This window comes from Bidens hawaiensis, unplaced genomic scaffold (genome assembly GCF_021521415.1).
Source record: "Bidens hawaiensis isolate Kalapana, Puna unplaced genomic scaffold, B.hawaiensis_p1.1 tig00006258_1, whole genome shotgun sequence".
NCBI classification, from domain to species: Eukaryota; Viridiplantae; Streptophyta; class Magnoliopsida; order Asterales; family Asteraceae; genus Bidens; species Bidens hawaiensis.
In genome coordinates, this window is record NW_027491415.1 from 192106 (window position 1) to 211039 (window position 18934).

Sequence of the window (18934 nt, forward strand, 5' to 3'; positions counted from 1 at the left end):
AGTGGTACTCTCATCTTTCCAACATGTGAGTTTGTAGGTGTCTACTATAGCGAGGAATTGAAGTTTGCAAGAGACCTTGGTTACACTGTGCTCCCACTCTCTGGCTACCTCTATGAGAGAATGGAAAGCCCTTTCATAGAATCCGCCTTAGCCTCAGGTAGTTGATACTTTCAGGGGGAGCAGGATCATCATTTCCACTAAAGTCGTGGAACCGGCTTCCATCTAAAAAAAAGATGATTAGTTTCATCTATATAAATGGATCATTCTTAAATGGCCGAAGGCAAACGACCTAATGAACGATCGGTTCGAGTCTGCTGCTGCAATTGGCAATCAATTGGATAAGCGGTGGCCTTCTTTTCTTTTCAAAACTAATACCACCTCTTTTTAAGAAATATCTTAAGAGAAGAAGGCATTCTATCCCCATCTCAGGAGTAGTCAAAGGAAGTACGGCGGGTCCGAGTAGGAAAAAATGAACTAAGAATTAGAGCATAGAACAATGGATCAATTCATTCAACAAGATCCGTTCGGATCAGACCAGGATGAATGGGATTGGTTTGACCTCTCGCTCTGGATGACCGAAGAACCGAAAGAGATGCTGGTATAATATGGGGTCTCCCCCTCCAGCGGGATCAGAAAAGGTTGTATTAAAGTTTCGATCGGTTAATAACATGGTAATTGCCCCTGCCAGTACCGGAAGTGATAATAAAAGTGGGAATGCTGTCACTAGAATGGACCACACAAATAGGGGTGATCTATGCATAGTCATTCCAGGTCCACGCATGTTGTCTAATCTACTAATCTAAAGCCGCTTTGAATCTCTTGGAGTAATAAGGGCAATAGGTCTTTCTTGGAAAAGATCCTTCTCTCCAGAGCGTAAGCAAGGATTTCTGATGGAGGGGCCCTTCTTCAACTGCTAAGAATAATAGTTTTTCTTCCTATATTCCTAGTAGGACACTTGGTAGGACCCATCTATGTTGAGTTTGGTACATTTTTTTTGGGGGGGGGGGGGGGGTTTGATCCATATCCCGCTTTGATTTCCCTTCGGGCTCCTTATTCCGAGGCTACTCTTCTTTCTTTTTTCTTTTTACTTGGTTGGCAGGGTCAGGGCCTTTCTCGCTGGGCGAGCACATCCGATTCTAAAGTCCTTTCCTAAACCACTTCCCGTTCAGTTGCTGAAAGATAGAGAAGGCTTTCTAAATGAGAGTCGTGAATGAGAAAGATAAGTACTATTGAAACCTCTAACGCAAAAAGTAGAAAAAGGATACAATAAAGAATTAGGGAGTCAAATTGGGGATAATGTAAGCTATAATTAGTGAGACTGTCATTATCCATTTTGAACTTGAAATTGTTCAGATTATCTCGATAAGCAAGAAGACAGTGTTCAATTTGAGCATGTGCTTCCTCCTGGGCTTGATCCTTAATCAAAGCGATCTCCTTTTGCTTTCAGCTTTTCTTTCAGATGGGACAGAAAGGCATCGACTCCTTTCATAGCTCTTTCCGCCCATTACCGCTGGTTCGAATCCACTTCGAGAGATGGCCATCTTGGTCATATAGATGTCTTGACACCCTTCTTTTCTTTTCTTTGCTGATTCCTCTCAATGAAATTTTCCATGTTGCACTAAGTTACTTCGCGGATCGAAGGGAGAAGACCTATTCAATAAAAAAGTGCAAGCAAAAAGCATTCTATGAACGAATTCCTTCATAGCCTTCATAGATAGAGTAGAGAGAAAAGGGAGTAAGCCTCTAACCGAAGCTATTGCATCGTTTGCCCCAATGATGGCCTTTCTGATCTCATCCGTATTCCGATCAAAGAATCAAAGAAAGAAGGTTGGAGTCAGCTGTCTGCGCGAGTCATCTTCTTCTAGGCTCCGCTGGACGACACGACATTCTCGTTTAAATAAATAGATGTCGGCCATACTTGTGATGGTTCCCAAGGATCCAATATGACCACTTCACTTAGGTCTACGTTGCCACGATATTGTTCTATGGAAGCAGGCGGGCTGTTAGAAGTTCGGCCCGCTTTGATCTTTGAGAAGATCACAAGGTGCTGAACAAGATAGGGGGGTCTGTAGGTTTTTGTGAAAGGGATGCTCTTCTCATGTTATTGCTGAAAAGAAAAAGCGAATTCCTCTAAGGCTTACTCCCTTTTCTCTCTACTCTATCTATGAAGGCTATGAAGGAATTCGTTCATAGAATGCTTTTTGCTTGCACTTTTTTATTGAATAGGTCTTCTCCCTTCGATCCGCGAAGTAGGCAAGCAGGAATCTCTCCCCCTTTCTGTTTATGGATAGAAAGAATATCTCTTATCTTTGTGATAACATGATCATATCTTACATGGCAGACATGCTAATTTAAATTAATTTATGAAAATGATAATGTGATAATTTATATTATAATATTACTTATTCAATAAATTTGATTGATTTATACGAGTTGATTTTCTGTTACGATAAATTGATGAATACTAGAGCCAGTGAAACAGTAGCTACTAAAGCGTAAACTGCTCGTTTTTCCTTCCCCGCGAATATAGCATGATGAGCCCAAGTTACGGCAGCTCCGGATGAAAAGGGAATAAGAGTATTAAGAAAAGGGCCGTCTGAGTCAGAGCAACCCCACCGGGGCGATCCAGTTACCCGGAATTTGAACTATTATTCTACAAGCAACCGTACTAGCTTCGTTACAGACTTGATACTGAACAGTTCACCATCCGAACATTAGCTAGCTGGCAACACAACTTTTACCACCCAAAAAAAGATCTCAATCGACAGCAACTCCGTCCTAGCGAATCCATATCACTAGGGTCTCTTTCTCTTAGGTTGGTTTCAGCAGGAAATACAAAGAAAAGTAAGGGGGTCCAGTCAAAAGAGCATTTGTACTATATGTGCAAATCAAAATCGGGCGGATCTTTACCCGGAGTAGAGCATAAACCTAAAAAGATTAAAGAGGCCCATTTAAGAACAAGAAAATGACATCGTGATTTGGATTGGATCTCGATGAAACAATCCATCAATGAGAAGTTAATTGGATAAGTTTAATGAATTCTTTTTTTTGAAAAGGTAAAAAGATGAAAACTTCTCTACCATTTAGATCGGAGAATTTATGGAGGAAATCCGGTTTTAAATTCCCAGAAACCACACGATCATATAGCCAAAGGGAATACGCCGCGCCTAAAATCATCCCAAGCGCCGCTAATGTGGCTACTAAGCTATTTCATTGGAAAGCTCCTACTAAGATGCTCCGCGCCTAGGTTCTTTTGTCGTTGGGGCTTACACCTTGTGACTCATTCATTTGGCAGAGCGTTCCTCGGGCGTCGATCAATCCTGAATCACATGCCGCTCTGTCATTGTCTGATTTTTGGTTGTCTGATCACACTCGAAATTATGTATCTACTTATCATATTTTTGCTGTGTGAAGTGAGACTGGCTGCCCTAAGTTAAGTGCTTCCTTATTAATATTAATGAATGATCTTGCTCAGTAGGAGGGCTTTCCCCCTTCTATGCAGCCTGATTCTCTCTCTGGAAATGAGGGTGCCAGAGGAATCATTACCGCAGGGCATAGAGGGGGAGGTCATAAGCGTCTATACCGTAAAATAGATTTTCGACGGAATGAAAAAGACATATATGGTAGAATCGTAACTATGCTTCTAGAGCTACTCGATTAGCTACAGCACCAGGTGCATTTCCCCAAGGGTGCCCTAAAGTTCCTCCACCGAACTGTAGTACGGAATCATCCCCAAATATCTCGGTCAAAGCAGGCATATGCCAAACGTGAATACCTCCCGAAGCTACAGGCAGAACACCTGGTAGAGAGACCCAATCTTAGGTGAAATAAATACCGCGACTTCGAACCATCTCTTCTGACTCTTTTTCAAAATCGATAAATGTTGGTTGATCGTATATTTCATTAGAGTTCTATGATTCAGAGTATCCTTTCTTATTTGATCCCTTTGAATTCCATATTCGAAGTTGCGAACGGATCTATTCATTAAAAAGAATCGATTCAATACATTTCTTATGTACCTATGGGTGCTATGTTGGAATGGGTGAAGTCTCGGGATCCGCTCTAGTCGAGTAAGAGATTTCCCCTGTAGAGTAGTCTCCGTATCAGTCCATGGGCTAAGGCGCAATTGCCTTCTTAGAGCCAGTACGAAAATTTGAATCATTTCCTCTTTCTCGCCATTCTTCTGTTTAAGAACTGCGCCCCTTGCCTCCGGTGGCTATTTGACTAAGGCTGGAAAGAGGTGCTTGCTTTATGTTTCATTTCTTCTGCAATAATCACAAAAACTTCTTTTATTATGGATCTACTACCAGAAATTCAATGCGTAATCTCAGCATTTAATGTGTATTCCTGAATAATCTCATTTTTATTTACTTATTTGATTGATTTTGATTTATTTAATATGAATATTTTCCTGTCTCTTTTTTTATATTATTCCTTAAGTCCCATAGGTTTGATCCCTTAGAATTGGACTCATTTTCTCATTGAGCGAAGGGTACGAAATAAATCCAAGTTCCGCGCTGCTCACCACTCCTCGAGGCCAAGGACGGGGTCGAACCGTCATTCCAGGATTTGCAGTCCGATACATTTCCATTATGTTACCTAGCCAAACCCGCCACCTCATGTGCCAAAGTAAAGGTTAGGTGCTTGAGATCAGAACTGGCTACAGCAGCGCTCTTGCCGCGAGACTCTTTCGCATAGAATGAATTCAGTAAGGAAAAGTGGAGCCCCCATGGTCAATTGAGAAGACTTCTATAAGAATTAAGGAATATTTAGCTCCAAAGGGTAGTCTTCCTTACGCGCGAGCTATCCCTAACCAAAAAGGGAGAGCCTATACCTTTCTTACGATTCTATCTCAACTTTACCTTACCCCCTCCCATCTCGGGTTGAGGAAGAGGAAGAGGCTGCCCTGGTGGACTAAGTGGGGGGGGGGGGGAGGGGTTCCCCGCGTCACACCAGGCTATGACAGGAATTAAAACGCCTCCCGCTATTATCAATATCAACAAAAATAAACAAAGCAGGAAACGAGAGCCAGAGTAAACCCATAAATAAGAACGACACTTGAATAAAGAAAGAGCGCACGAAAACAGCAAGGAAAGAAGGATTGCTTCGATCTCACCCAATTCAATCTGATAAAATGAGAGCAGTTCCTGATATCTATCAAAGACTTTGAGTATTGAGGAGGAGAATGTTAATAACCTCACGATCTTGCTGGATACTGTAAATGATCTTGCTACATATGGGGTGACTAGTGAATTCTTCATTAGCACCATCCGCTTTTTAGAACATAGTGGGTGGGGCTTGGGAAGTTAGTGGTTGGGGAAGGCCCGGAAATCCCTCGTTCGTTCTTTTTTCTCTCTGACAGATGGTCAGAATTTCATCTGGGTTCGAATCCTACTGAGAGGTCCACTAGAGATCAGAAATTGTTGAAGAAACAACAAGATCTTTCTTTTCTCAGGCGATCGGAAAATAAAGAAATGGTTAATCTATTCAAGATAATTACGTGTTTTCAGGAATAAGAGAAGACGGTGCTCTTTCATCAGCTCTTTGGCTATTTGCTTGCGATAAAGAAAGAGTGAATTGATCCGAAGTAGTTTGGCTAAGCCGGAAAGAAAGAGTTAGATCCTCTTTGAGATGAAATGCGGCAATGTCCTAATCAAACCAGGCGCAAGGTCAATGATTTCACTTAAGCCCTTGCGCTATTCCCCCCTGATCGCATCGTAGATAGCAGTCAGAGTCAGTACGCTTTCTATTCTCTTTATATTATATATGAAAATAGATAAGAAAGGAAAATGGAATGGCCGATCATGAATTCTATGAAGTTTTTAAGACCTTCACTTTTGAGTGCATAATGAATGAAATGAACCCCCGGATGAGGAGCAAATCTCCCCTCTTTTTTCACAGAAAATGGAGAGATGATTTGATGTATTTTTTGAATCCAGCGTCGGGACTGACGGGGCTCAAACCCGCAGCTTCCGCCTTGACAGGGCGGTGCTCTAACCGATTGAACTACAATCCCAGGAAAAGGAGGTGTACAGCCTCCACTTTTTTCTCTTCATTCGAACTTTTGAACAACAAGAACGGCCAAAAGAAGTAAGTCACTTGCAAGCCCAGGAAGAATGAAAAGAAATCGATGAATGTGTCCCGACCAAGCAACGAAGAAGCGCTAGCAGATGAGGTGACCAAGTATGCGATCTTATCTGTGCAGATTTCCCAGCAGCACCAATAAGAAGTAAAATACAAATAAGAGTTATGGCATTCAATCTCATATTGCGAGAAATCCAAGAATTTCTGGGGACACTAGCACAAGCAAAAATGGTGGAAAAGTCTACTGTTTGAAAGAGAGTAAAACATGCTTTATAGTCGAAGTTGCGCCTAATGCTTAATCTAACTATTAGGTACTATATTAGAGAAAGACTCAATCTGCCCAATACTATACGCTAGGAAGAACTTTATTAGGGTAGTAGCCCAGCTCTTGAAGGGGGAAGCACATAACTAATAGGGTCCAGGCTTATACGATTCATGTTATCCCCCCGAAGCCCCTATCGCCTGCCTGGAACTCCTACCCTCCAAACAGTATGGGAGCCTTTCAGCTCGTATTGCTCACAATCCTAGATCTTCACGACCGAACGGCCGCCCCCTAATTACTAGACCGACCTGCTATAATAATTCCATAAACACCTAGCGAAGATATGGCAAACAAATAAAGTAGCCCTATGTTCGGATCTGACAATACCATACCATAATCAAAAGGTACAACGGCCCGAGCGACCACCCGAGAAGCAAGCTATTACAGCGAGCGGCTGGAGCAGTATGGAGCCGAGGAGCAAGGCAGTAGATAAGATAGAAGAAGGGGTCAGGCTCCCGGTGGAGCAGAGGATACGGTTAGGATAACGAACTTGAAACGCGGAGCCCGAGCGTCCGACGAGCGAGTGGTTAGTGGCCAATAGCGCCCTAGTTGATGGCATTCCTCTCTGCGGCTGGCACTCGAGGAACCACCTGTGGTTTCAGGATGATCCACAAGAAAGGTGGCAGGATTCGAACCTACACTCTGACCATGCCTCACCGCCTTCAACCCATTAGTCTCCGTTACAAGGTAGGGCGGGGGTGAGGAAAGGCAGAAATGAGTTCATGCCACAACGATCCCTATGGAAGGGAAATTGATCAAGATTTTTGGCTCACTCCCTTTTCTCTCTACTCTATCTATGAAGGCTATGAAGGAATTCGTTCATAGAATGCTTTTTGCTTGCACTTTTTTATTGAATAGGTCTTCTCCCTTCGATCCGCGAAGTAGGCAAGCAGGAATCTCTCCCCCCTTATAGCAATAGCAAACGGCCTACTTATAGCCCTTCCCAATTTCCAGTAGTAAACTTCGGCAGCAAGGACCGTTTCACTTGTCTAGATGGCCACATCTAAACTTGTACTTATATGCAATACCGAAATAAGTCGGGTAGTGCCCGCGATAGACCTGCCTTTCCGGCTTAGTACTTGACTTCAAAGACAGCTAGCTAGTTTCATTCAATAAAGAGGATTTGTACCAAAAGAACAGGCTTTCTACCCCTTCTGAAGAACTTGGATGCAGTTACTAATTCATGATCTGGCATGTACAGAATGAAAACTTCATTCTCGATTCTACGAGAATTTATATAAAAGCCTTTCATTTGCTTCTCTTCGATGGAAGTTTCCGCGAAATCTATTTCAGTAGAGCGTATGATGTCGATGGCCCGAGGTAGAGCACTCAATGGGCTAGGGTGGCCCCATTTCGCCTTACCAACCCCAAGGAAACTCCGACAAAAAAAGGTCGAGGGGGGGGGGTTACTAAATGGCTCTCACTGACACCATCTACGAGAAGGTGAGGTCGTCTTTATTTCCAGCCGCCAAACGGTTCGCCTTAAAGCCTTAAAGACGGAGAAGGGCCAAATGTGTCCGAAGAAGAAGAGCAAAGCAAATGAAGCATGTCCAAAAGTAAACCAACCCCTTGGACTGCTACGAAAAACACCATCAGATTTCAAAGTAGCACGATCTAATTCAAAAATTTCCCCCAAATGAGCGCGTCTAGCCCATTGAGTGCTCTACCTCGGGCCATCGACATCATACGCTCTACTGAAATAGATTTCGCGGAAAACCAGCTATATCCGATCTTGGTTGGCCTTTCACCCCTAGCCACAAGTCATCCCCGTATATTGCCACATACGTGGGTTCGGTCCTCCAAGGCCTGTTAGAGCTCTCTTCAACCTGCTCATGGCTAGATCGATCGGTTTGGTACATAGAATAACTTTTTATTGGATTGATAATCATATAAAGCAGAAGAGATTTTAGCCATTTGCATCAAGCTCAAACTTCCTTCTTGCACTTCTCACGGAGGAAAGAAATGGCCTTGTTGTACCTCACTCTCGTCTTCAATGGGGTCTGCTCTTTCTTTTTTGGGAGAGTATGCCAATATGATCTTAATGAGGTGCGGGGCTTTGCATCTGACATTCGTTGGGCTTCCCTCTTCGAGAGCCTGCGTCCCGGCGTTTTTGCGCAATAAACCCCTCCGGCCGAAGACTAGTGGTAGGTGGTCCCGCGGAGCTTTCGGAAAAGGGTAGCCTAGTGTGTAAGCACAGCAATGAACCGCGGCGAACTCCGGCAAAACGGGCCGCCATTTCGCGGAATCGAACGCCCTAAGAGGAAGATTTCATTTGCTTTCTGTTTCGTGGAACGAAGTTGATCCATGGTCATCGGGATGTCTATGTTGAAAGAGAACCTAACCTGAAGAGTCATTGGTACTCGGTGCTCAATCTCGGAGGTGACGATGACCTTATACGTATGGCCTCCACTGTCTACGCTCAAGCGATAAAAGGCCATCGCTCTTCTCTCTTGACCTGAGACTTGGGGGAGTTCTGTGAGCGAGGAGCGAAGCCTTTCGGTAGCTGTTCAAAAGAATCAATCAATTCAATCAGCTCTCTTAAAGTGGTAAAGAAGGCTCTTTGGGGTCCCTCTTTCTATCTGACAGGACAAACAAAAAGGAAGGGATGGTTCTTTCATTGCAAGAAGTCTAACTAGAAAAGGATCTCCCTATTACTTTGAGAAGAGAATTGTTGGTTTGACCGACGAACTACGTGGGAAAATGGACCTTCTTTCTTTTCAGAAAGGGTAATAGTTGGGTAATAGTACTTTTTTGAAATACGAGGCCCAGAACCTTATACAGGGCAGTGAGAGGAGCTGCTTCTTCTATTTATACTTGCCCATCAGGTGGGTTCGTTGGATTAGCTTTGCTACTCGGATTTTTGGTTGAAAAAGCGGATAACCTAGAAATAGGGGATAGTCCAGCATTTTTTACATTTCTTTACTTTTGATTTATTTCTTTTTTCGGGAAATTTTTTCGTAGATTACGTAGATTTATGGTTTGATTTAATCATTTTTTTATTCTGTTTATTCTGATTGGAAGGATTAGCTTTCAAGCAGTCTTCAAGCATGACATGAATTCAAGCCAGTCTGCTTCGGAGATCTGATTCTACTTTCATGCCACCTTTCACTTCCCCGAGTCAAACTTTTGGCTTGCTACAAGCTGGGCTCAGGGACTGCAGTCAGCCGCTTCCCCTGTAGTTGTCAGCTCGTTTTTGACATATCCGATCGGGTGTTCATAATCTGGAGTAAAAGGATTCGAAACTTTGCATGCCGGTACCAAAAACCGATGCCTTACCACTTGGCTATACTCCATACGGCCTGTTTTGGACGGTTAATGTCAGAGTTGATATCAAGATGAAAGGGAAAGACAATAAGAAATATTCAAGATAAAGACTAGAAGAAGGGTTTTAGCGAGCAGGGAAAACTACTGAATACGATAACGATACATTCACAGCGGAACAAGAAGAATGAGGAGACGTTTAAATCTTACACAATTAACTAAAAAGGGAATTTTGATTATGGAACCTGCCCTTATTGAAAAGTCAAGGATATTGAATGAACGATATGAGAAAGAAGCGCTCAAGCTTTCGAAGAAAGCCGGCCTTACTCAGCAAGCACCTTTCTTAACCTTGCGGGAAGTGTTGTATACTTTGAGATGAGAAAAGGTGAATCTCACCCTCTCCAGCAAACCTGGAAAGTCTAGTTTTGCGGAACTGGAACTTCAGCACCTTGTCTTTTTCCCGCTTTCACCTTCGATTGCGAAGGGCTTTTTTCCCGGTTTTCAATTCCTCTCCGGCGAGGTTTGAACTTCGCGTGGTGGGAAGGCCTTCCCCCAATTCGCATCTCGGAGATCTCTCTATCCTTCTCTGAAATGATGCTGATCATCTCTCTATCCCTTTGAGAGAGTTTTTCACTATGAATCTCACTCTTAGTCTGAAGGTGATTCATTTCTTTACTGAGATTCGCACGAGAACATCCACTTTGAATTTGAAAGAGAAGGTTCGAAAACATATTTATTCTGACTTAGAGGGCGAAATGCACTGGAATACCGATGTGTACCATGCCCCTGAATTTACATATGGTAAAAATAAAAAAGGAGATAGGATTCCTTATTATTCAGAACTGAATCGAATGACATGTACTGGTCGTTGTAATCTCAAATATCCGGGCATTCTCGAGGGAAATTCTGATTTATTGGCAAAGAGGAGAAGAAATAGAGTCATCATCCCACTCGACTCGATTCAAGAAGGCGAGAACCAACTAATACCTGAAGATTATTTAGAACTTCGGAAGATGGTCAAGGTAGCTGGCTTCTAAGTCACTGCACTAGATGCGCATGTAGTCATAGTAGTCGGCCCACAATGCCTCTGTTCTATACTAAAATACTATTTCGGATGAATGGGGAATTAAGCAGCCAGACAGTCTTTCTTTTTATTTTACGTAGGTTTCAAATCAAGGGACAGACGATCTGGTGAAAACTACACTTGCATTCCTTCATTGATGTAATGTTTTCTCGTTTATCGGGAATCGCAGAACCCATAATTACCTGCCACTATTGGGCTGAATCGGGTCTCTCCCGTTGGTCGGATCCAATTCATTGGCAAATGAAAAATCTACCCTCAGAAAAACCTAGAAAAGAGGAAGAGTCACTAAGACAAGAGCCCTTGTTGATGCCAAAAAAGCTATCGACACTTTGACGCTGGCTTTATTAAATCGGCAGAATTGCCTACTAGGCCCTAATTGGAACATCCACGAATTAACAGTCCAAGTTATTGAGGAGGAGAATGTTAATAACCTCAAGATCTTGCTACGGAACTACCGAGCAGGGGCAAAAATATGATAAGTAGATACATAATTTCGAGTGTGATCAGACAACCAAAAATCAGACAATGACAGACTTGACCTCCGATCGAGCTACGAACACGAGTAGGTAGGCGGCTAGGGGGGGCGGCAGGGCTGCGCCTTTTCAATCAATCTCCGGCCATAGAGTCATCTTTCCCCCTTTTTCACTATCTCGCCCAGCATATCTGCCGGGAGCAAGAGCATATCCAAGTCCCCTATTCAGTTGAATAAGATCTAGTAGCGCTCACTGCTGAGGGTTGAGAGGAAGATCTTTGGCCCCTCTTCATTCTCTACAGGGTCCCAAACCTTTCTTCAACATAGGTGACAAGGAGCGAGGCCGCGATGGAAGAGATCAAACACGGGAATCAAAAGAAAGGCAATTACCTACCGAATGGTCCATGCCGGACCTTGTTCGGGCAGTAAATGGATAATATTTCAGTACCTTAGTCAGGTTTATGACTTACAAGGCAAAGGAACTCTTAGTTGGTTATGGGGCATTTGGTAAAGTCGGGCCGATCGGGTGTCTTCATTCAAGCGACGGTACAGAAAAAGAACGAAACGAAGTGAGAGGCCGGGGGGCAGGGAAAAGAGTCGAGTCGATCAGGCTCGACGACCGAAGAAGAAGAGCAAAGCAAATAAAGCATGTCCAAAAGTAAACCAACCCCTTGGACTGCTACGAAAAACACCATCAGATTTTAAAGTAGCACGATCTAATTCAAAAATACCAAAGGCTTACTCCCTTTTCTCTCTACTCTATCTATGAAGGCTATGAAGGAATTCGTTCATAGAATGCTTTTTGCTTGCACTTTTTTATTGAATAGGTCTTCTCCCTTCGATCCGCGACTCGGCCACTCTCCCCTTCCCGGGCCGAGGCCCCCCTTAGTAGCTTCTGGCGAAGCTGCGAGTTCATGAGCAAGTGAATGAACGAGCCATGTTCCTAAAAGGAGTGACCCTCTTTCTTTTCTTCCCTTTCCCTATCCCTTCAAAGCCCGGTTGGGCGCTAGCGCTTAAGCCCTATGGTTGTAAAGCTACAGCTCGAAAGCCGGCCATACCTTCTATGTTTTTAGTAAAGGGCCTTTTCAATAAGGCTCGCGCTAGGCGCTCACGTTTTTTGGCTTCCCATTTATTCTGGAATAATCTTTTTAGGAGGGACAATTTTACATATTTCTGCCAAATCCAAAACTATCCCTTGGTCGAAGGCAACAATGAAGTTAACGATTCCAATTAAACGCTAGGCTGTGGTTTCTCAGTCCAGCTAATCCATTACGGGTTTCTGGAAGGCCTTTGAAGAACCTTTTCCAATGCCACCCTCCTTATCACTTGTGAAGTAGAAGAACTAAACAGATTGACCTGATGAATGCTCGAGTGGAGGATCTTTTATAGGAAAATTCCTAAAATAGCCCATTTATATAATGTGGTCCAATTTTGTCCCTTTAAATTTAAGTTTCCAACTTTTCATCGCTGGCGACATGTTAGCGAACACCGACGATGTGTTGACATAACATAGGGTTGACGATGCGTTATGTTGTTAACATAGGGTGGCAGCGATGCGTTATGTTGTTAACATAGGGTGACAGCGATGCGTTAATGTTTAAAGTAGGGGTTCCACGATGCGTTAGCTGATAACGCATCGCTGCTACCCTATGTTAGCAACATAAACGTATCTTGTCGCCGGCGACATGTTAGAGAACACCGACGATGTGTTAACATAACATAGGGTTGACGATGCGTTATATTGCTAACATAGGGTAGCAGCGATGCGTTAGCCACTAACGCATCGCTGCTACCCTATGTTAGTAACATAACGCATCGTCAACCCTATGTTATGTTAACACATCGTCGGTGTTCTCTAACATGGCGTCGGCGACGAGATACCAAAGGGACAAAATTAGAAACTTGAATTTAGGGGGACAAACTTGGAATCACATTCTATAAATGGGCTATTTTGGGAATTTTCTCATCTTTTATTACATCTGAAACAACAAGCTTCAATGGCCACAACCACTAAGTCTCGCTCCAAACCATCAACTACCACACAACTTCCCATCAAGGTACTTGCTACATTGGCTCACTTAGTTATTAAATGTGTAATCAACAAGTATATATGTATTTGATCAGTGGCGTAGCCACCCTTTGAGGTGGGGGTCCCCCGTCCCCTATGAATTTTTTTTTCTAGTATGTATGTGTTAAAATCTCGACCGACCCCTGTATAATTTGGACCACGACCCCTGTGTGATTTCGAGGACGGCACAACGACCTTGTTGGGATGTCGAGAACAACCTCATGAAATTTGAGACCGGCCCTAAATTTTTATTTTTTTTTACATATTTACAACTTTAATTATATAAATGCATATAAATAATATAACAACTAAATTTGGGTTTAATATGAAACAATTTAAATACAAGTTTAATTTCAAATGTTCAATTAATCTATGCTCAATTTTTAAGAACAAGTCTCAAACTCCCAAATTAATCTACATTTAAGCTAATTAAAAAAAAGGAGTATGATGGTGGAAGTAATAGATCAGGTAAATTTAATGGATTAAGTGTTTTAATCTAATAAAGTGTTTCGGCTATACGTTATTTTTGTTACTTAATTCATTTGCATTGGTGTGTTGTTTATTCGTTAATTGAAGTTACCTCTCATATCATATTACTCATTGCAACCGTATGCGTTGAAATTTGCTTTTTGGCGATGGAGTACGTGAAGTCCAATTTGTGTAATCATATGGGTGATGAGAGTTTAGACAATGATTTTATTTATTTCATTAAGAAACAACCAGCTTATATATGTCAAACTAGATGATGTTTTGGTTAGATTTCAGAAAATGAAAGCCCGTATATAACAAAGCTAAATATATTGTTCAATAATTATGCATTTATAATAAAGTTTCTCGTACTTTTTTTTGGTTATATAATGCTTTGTTTGATTATCATTTTTTTCTATATATGTGACCGACGCAATTCGACCTGACCCGATGGTCGAACCGAACCAAAAAAATTTTTACATAGCGATGGTTAATCGTGTAAAAAAAAATTTCCGACCCCTATGAGAAAATTTCCTGGATCCGCCACTGTATTTGATCGGTTGTTACAATAAATTTTGCAGCTTCTAGGGTCCGGTTCCACCACTTCTATATCAAGAAAAAGAAAGGTTATTTTTCTTTTTCTATAATAATAATGGTAATCATTATTTTTATTTTTCTATAAAAGGTTATTTTATAATTTGGGATATTCAAAATGACAAAAATTGTAAATTTTCGAGGTAAAATGAAAGTTTGGTAAAAGAAAATATTTAATTTAAACTTGATTTTGAATCAGTTGGAGGAGTTGAAGCCGGTTACAGCCGACTTTAGGTATTCCCCTCGATGGGTGGTACGGAATAAGGATCTTTTAGATGATGCGGAATTGTGTCGTAACATGTTGGATCATTGTCCGACCCCAGCTGAGGTGTCAGCTAACCGAGGGATGTCGGATGAGGATTTATGCTCTCGGGTTAGTCTGTTGTTGGTTAAACTCTCGTGTTTAACTCCAGAACTGTTGAACCGTGTCGAGTGTAGCTTGCAAGCGGCTCAGAGAGAGTCAGACCAGGTTGAACGGTTCAAACAGACGATAGCTGATAAGGACGAGGAGATTCGTCGTTTAAAGATGAAGTTAACAACTTGAAGAAGAAACCCAAAAAGGATGATGAGGATCTAAGGGAAGTGACTTTTTTGAAAATGTGTTTGCAAGACGTCAAAGCGCAGTTGGAGTATAAGGATCGACTTCTAGCCGAAGGGGTTAAAGAGAAGCAGACTTTGAATCACACGATTCACTCTTTGCAATCCCGTGTGGAAGAGTTGTTGACAGATAACTGGAGGTTGGAGTATGACCGAAAATGGCTCATCAGTGAAGGTTTTCAGCACGTTGTTGACAATGTTCATAAAAGTCTCGAGTTCTTGGACCCTTTAGCAGATTTCATCTGGTTTGCTATTTTGTCGGGGTTCAAGACGGGCTTAGGGCGGGTTATCAGTGCTCTAATCAAGGTATTCCAATCGAAAAGTTGGAATTTTATCGCCCTGGAATTAAAGATAAGTTTGATTTGGCAGTTAAGCGGTTGGATGATCTTACGTTTCCATATGTGGAAAAACTTTCTAGTATGGTGGATCAGCCTCTTCGTGTTATTCGTGGTCTGAAGACTAATATGCTTATGAAGAATAAATCTGAAACCACAGCTAGCGACAAGTTTCCTAACTTTGTGAATCTTGTCTCTGATGTGGATACGTTTTTGGAACAACTGGAAACAGGACATGTTGATGTCGGCGTTCCTCCATGAATTTAGTTCGTCTCTCTTCTTTTGCTGCACTTGTAAGTTAATTTCTATGTTTGGAACCTCTTTTGTGACAACATTTGTACCTGTGGTAACGTCCTCTATAACTAACGCGTAATGCCACTAGACATGTTTGTAGCGCATACCCAAATGTTGTGGTACGAATAGTTTGACTTGTATGGTTGACTCAACCTTATAAATCTGTTTGTTGATTTTGAATATGTCTACGTAAATTTAATTATTCATTTACCTTAACATTCAAGAAACCGTTTTCAGCGGCCCAACAACAATAGGATGCGATGCTAGAGTGTCCAATTGTCGAAAATAGTTATATGGACATTTAGCTGGTGGAGTATCATCATTGTTACTAAGTTTATTAGCCAAAACCAGTCTTGTTTAGTAGACATAAGCATGTGGTTTTATAGGATGTCATGCTCTATCAATGACAACATTACAAATAAAAATTGATTTTGTAGGGTCGGGGGTTTCAACTTTCGAGTCGGACCTGAAGTGTAAATAAGTGGAGACTGTTGAAATCGCGTCACGAATAGACTCGAAAAAAACGTTGTAAAAATGTGTTCATTAGACCACACAATGTGCCCTTTTGGTGTGTCGGATCAATAAAAAAAATAAATAAGCTAAAACTAGTGTTACACCCGGTGCGTTGCGCCGAGACAAATCGATAAAACACGGGCGGTGGTAAAACCCAAGAGTTGTCGGTCCCCGGACATTGAGGTGGTAAGTCGACACGAATTCAGTCGGTTTCGGTTACGTGCGTTATGGTATCGGAACTAAAACTCGAGCTCCGGTGAAACCTGAACGTTGTCAATCCTGGGTGTTGAAGTGGTGAGTCTACGTAAATTCGGTCGGTCTCAGTTACATTCGTTATGGTATCAAACTAAAACAAAAAAAAACAAAAATAAATTTGACATTCGATAGGTTTTTGTTACGTTTGTTATGGTACCGGAACTAAAACAAAAAAAAATTGACATTTGATCGATTTACGTTATGTTCTTAACGATGCCGAAACTAGAAAACAACAAAAAATGTCGTCGACCAAGAAGGTGTCGTCAGTCACTTGCGGCACCAAAGTTTCTTTTATTATATAATAATAATAATAATAATAATAATAATAATAATAATAATAATAATAATAATAATAATAAAAATAAAATAAGCCGTAAAATGGGCTTATTATTTTTGTAAAGAAAAATCTCGGCCCATTAAGACACACACACAACTACAAGCCCATCTTCATTTCCACTCACAACACACCCATATAAATACTCCCAACCCCTAATTATCCACCACTGCAACCTCCAAACCCTAATATCCTAACTTCCGGCCGCCGTAACCACAACCATGAAGACCATCCTATCATCCGAAACAATGGACATCCCAGACGGCATCGAAATCAAAGTAAACGCCAAAATCATCCAAGTCACCGGTCCACGTGGCACACTCACTCGCAACTTCAAGCACTTGAACCTCGATTTCATGCTCATCACCGACGCCGAGACCGGCAAACGCAAGCTCAAAGTCGACGCGTGGTTCGGATCTCGTAAAACCACTGCGGCTATCCGTACGGCGCTTAGCCACGTCAGCAATCTGATTATTGGTGTGACTCAAGGGTTTAGGTACAAGATGCGGTTTGTGTATGCGCATTTTCCGATTAATGCGAGTATTACTAATAGTAATACTGCTATTGAGATCCGTAACTTTCTCGGTGAAAAGAAGGTATATGTTTAATAATTTGTTGTTTATTGTTGCAATATATAATCTTTTGATATGATTTTAGGTTTTTTATAATATTTGCAGTAATTGATTTGAGTTTAGTTTAAGCTGTGTAAGTTAGTTTAGTTAGGGTATTGTAAAATGATCTAATTAAGCTATGAACATTTTGATAAGATTTTTAGATATGTTAGTTAATTAGGTTTAGTTTTGATTTTGTTTGTGTCACATCAATTTAGTTTGATTCACCATTTTATACATATTGGCTTATGTAAGCTAGTTTGAAGAAGCCTATTAGTGTAAGGGTGTAAGTTACTCGTTTGCCATCAAATGGTGGTGGATTAGTAATTATTGAAGCAACTTATTACTCTTAACAAATTAAAGAATGGTTGATTTAACGACTTATTAAGACACATAATAAATTTGTAGTATATAAGCTAATTCAAACACTTAAAGTAGCTTTACAAATTATAGAAAGTAGGCTATAAGCTACTTTAAAATAAACGCATAAGCAAAATATTAAAATATACGCCAAACACTCTCTGAAGCTGTATAAATGATGCTTTTTCTGTATGTCTAGAGATATAATTTTAGATGTTGACTTCAAATGTTATCATGACTTGTAACTTCTTAAGCAAATTTAGTTTTAAACATCAAAAAAATATTTTGGTTGATTAAGTTTAGGATTATAAGTCAGTGTTCATATGGCAATATTTGTTTAAAGGACTTTATTTTATGTTTTTTGTTGATTACTCTTGGGGCTGTATATTTATCCAACACATTGTAACTATTATGGATTTTTGTACTGTTCTATCTGTTAAATAGGTGAGGAAAGTTGATATGCTTGAAGGTGTCACCGTGGTTAGATCCGAAAAGGTTAAGGATGAACTTGTTTTGGATGGAAATGACATTGAGCTTGTTTCAAGATCTTGTGCTTTGATTAACCAGGTATAAATTTTTTTTAAGTTACTTCATGTTTAATTGATTTAAGCCAAGTTTTTACCCATATCGAGTCGAATAGCTGATTGAGATGCTTGTATTCGCAGAAATGTCATGTGAAAAACAAAGATATCAGAAAGTTTCTTGATGGTATTTATGTGAGCGACAAGGCGAAGATTGAAGAGGGTGATAATTAGGTAGTGAGTCGATCTATCTTGCTGTTTTAATCAAATTTTGAACATTTTATAGGACTCCTTTGTCGAGTTCTCAAGTTTTTTTTGGATATTTTATTTCTATTGTATTGTCGTTTGGTCGTTATGTTATTTGATTTTGGCTGGGGTTGATACTATTTTTGTCATCTTTGTTACTCAATGTGAAATTTAACTCCACGCTACTTACACCAATCAAATTGATGCATTGTTTTTGTAATGTACGAACTTGGCACCATAAAAACAAACATGGGATATGAAGTAGTTCAAACTGTTACGTTTCATGATCTAATGTAGTTAAGCTTAATCTACGATTTTAACATTTAAGCACTTCACTTAATTTGACTTCTATCACATTTATCTAATTTGTCACTCACGCTTGCCAAATCTGTTTAGTAGATTTGATTCTTCTGAAGCATAAGCATGTATTGTCTAGCATGACCATCTGTTACATATCTATGGGGTGTTTTAGATTTGTTGGTCAAATTTGTTAATCAGTGTTTTTTCATTTGCAA

At 40.9% G+C, this 18934-nt stretch overlaps 1 protein-coding gene and 1 non-coding gene across 2 annotated transcripts; one reads left to right on the forward strand and one right to left on the reverse strand.

Moving 5' to 3' along the window:
* Positions 1 to 5942: 5942 nt before the first annotated feature.
* On the reverse strand, positions 5943 to 6016 carry TRNAD-GUC (transfer RNA aspartic acid (anticodon GUC)). Its single transcript has one exon. It is a non-coding gene; the product is annotated as a tRNA-Asp (tRNA).
* A 10883-nt stretch (positions 6017 to 16899) lies between these two features.
* Positions 16900 to 18606, forward strand: LOC143631872 (large ribosomal subunit protein uL6-like). The gene is made up of 3 exons (XM_077100496.1): positions 16900 to 17277; positions 18097 to 18219; positions 18318 to 18606. Exons 1-3 carry the CDS (start codon positions 16903 to 16905, stop codon positions 18405 to 18407), a joined length of 588 nt encoding a protein of 195 aa, XP_076956611.1. The 5' UTR covers positions 16900 to 16902; the 3' UTR covers positions 18408 to 18606.
* Positions 18607 to 18934: the final 328 nt, after the last annotated feature.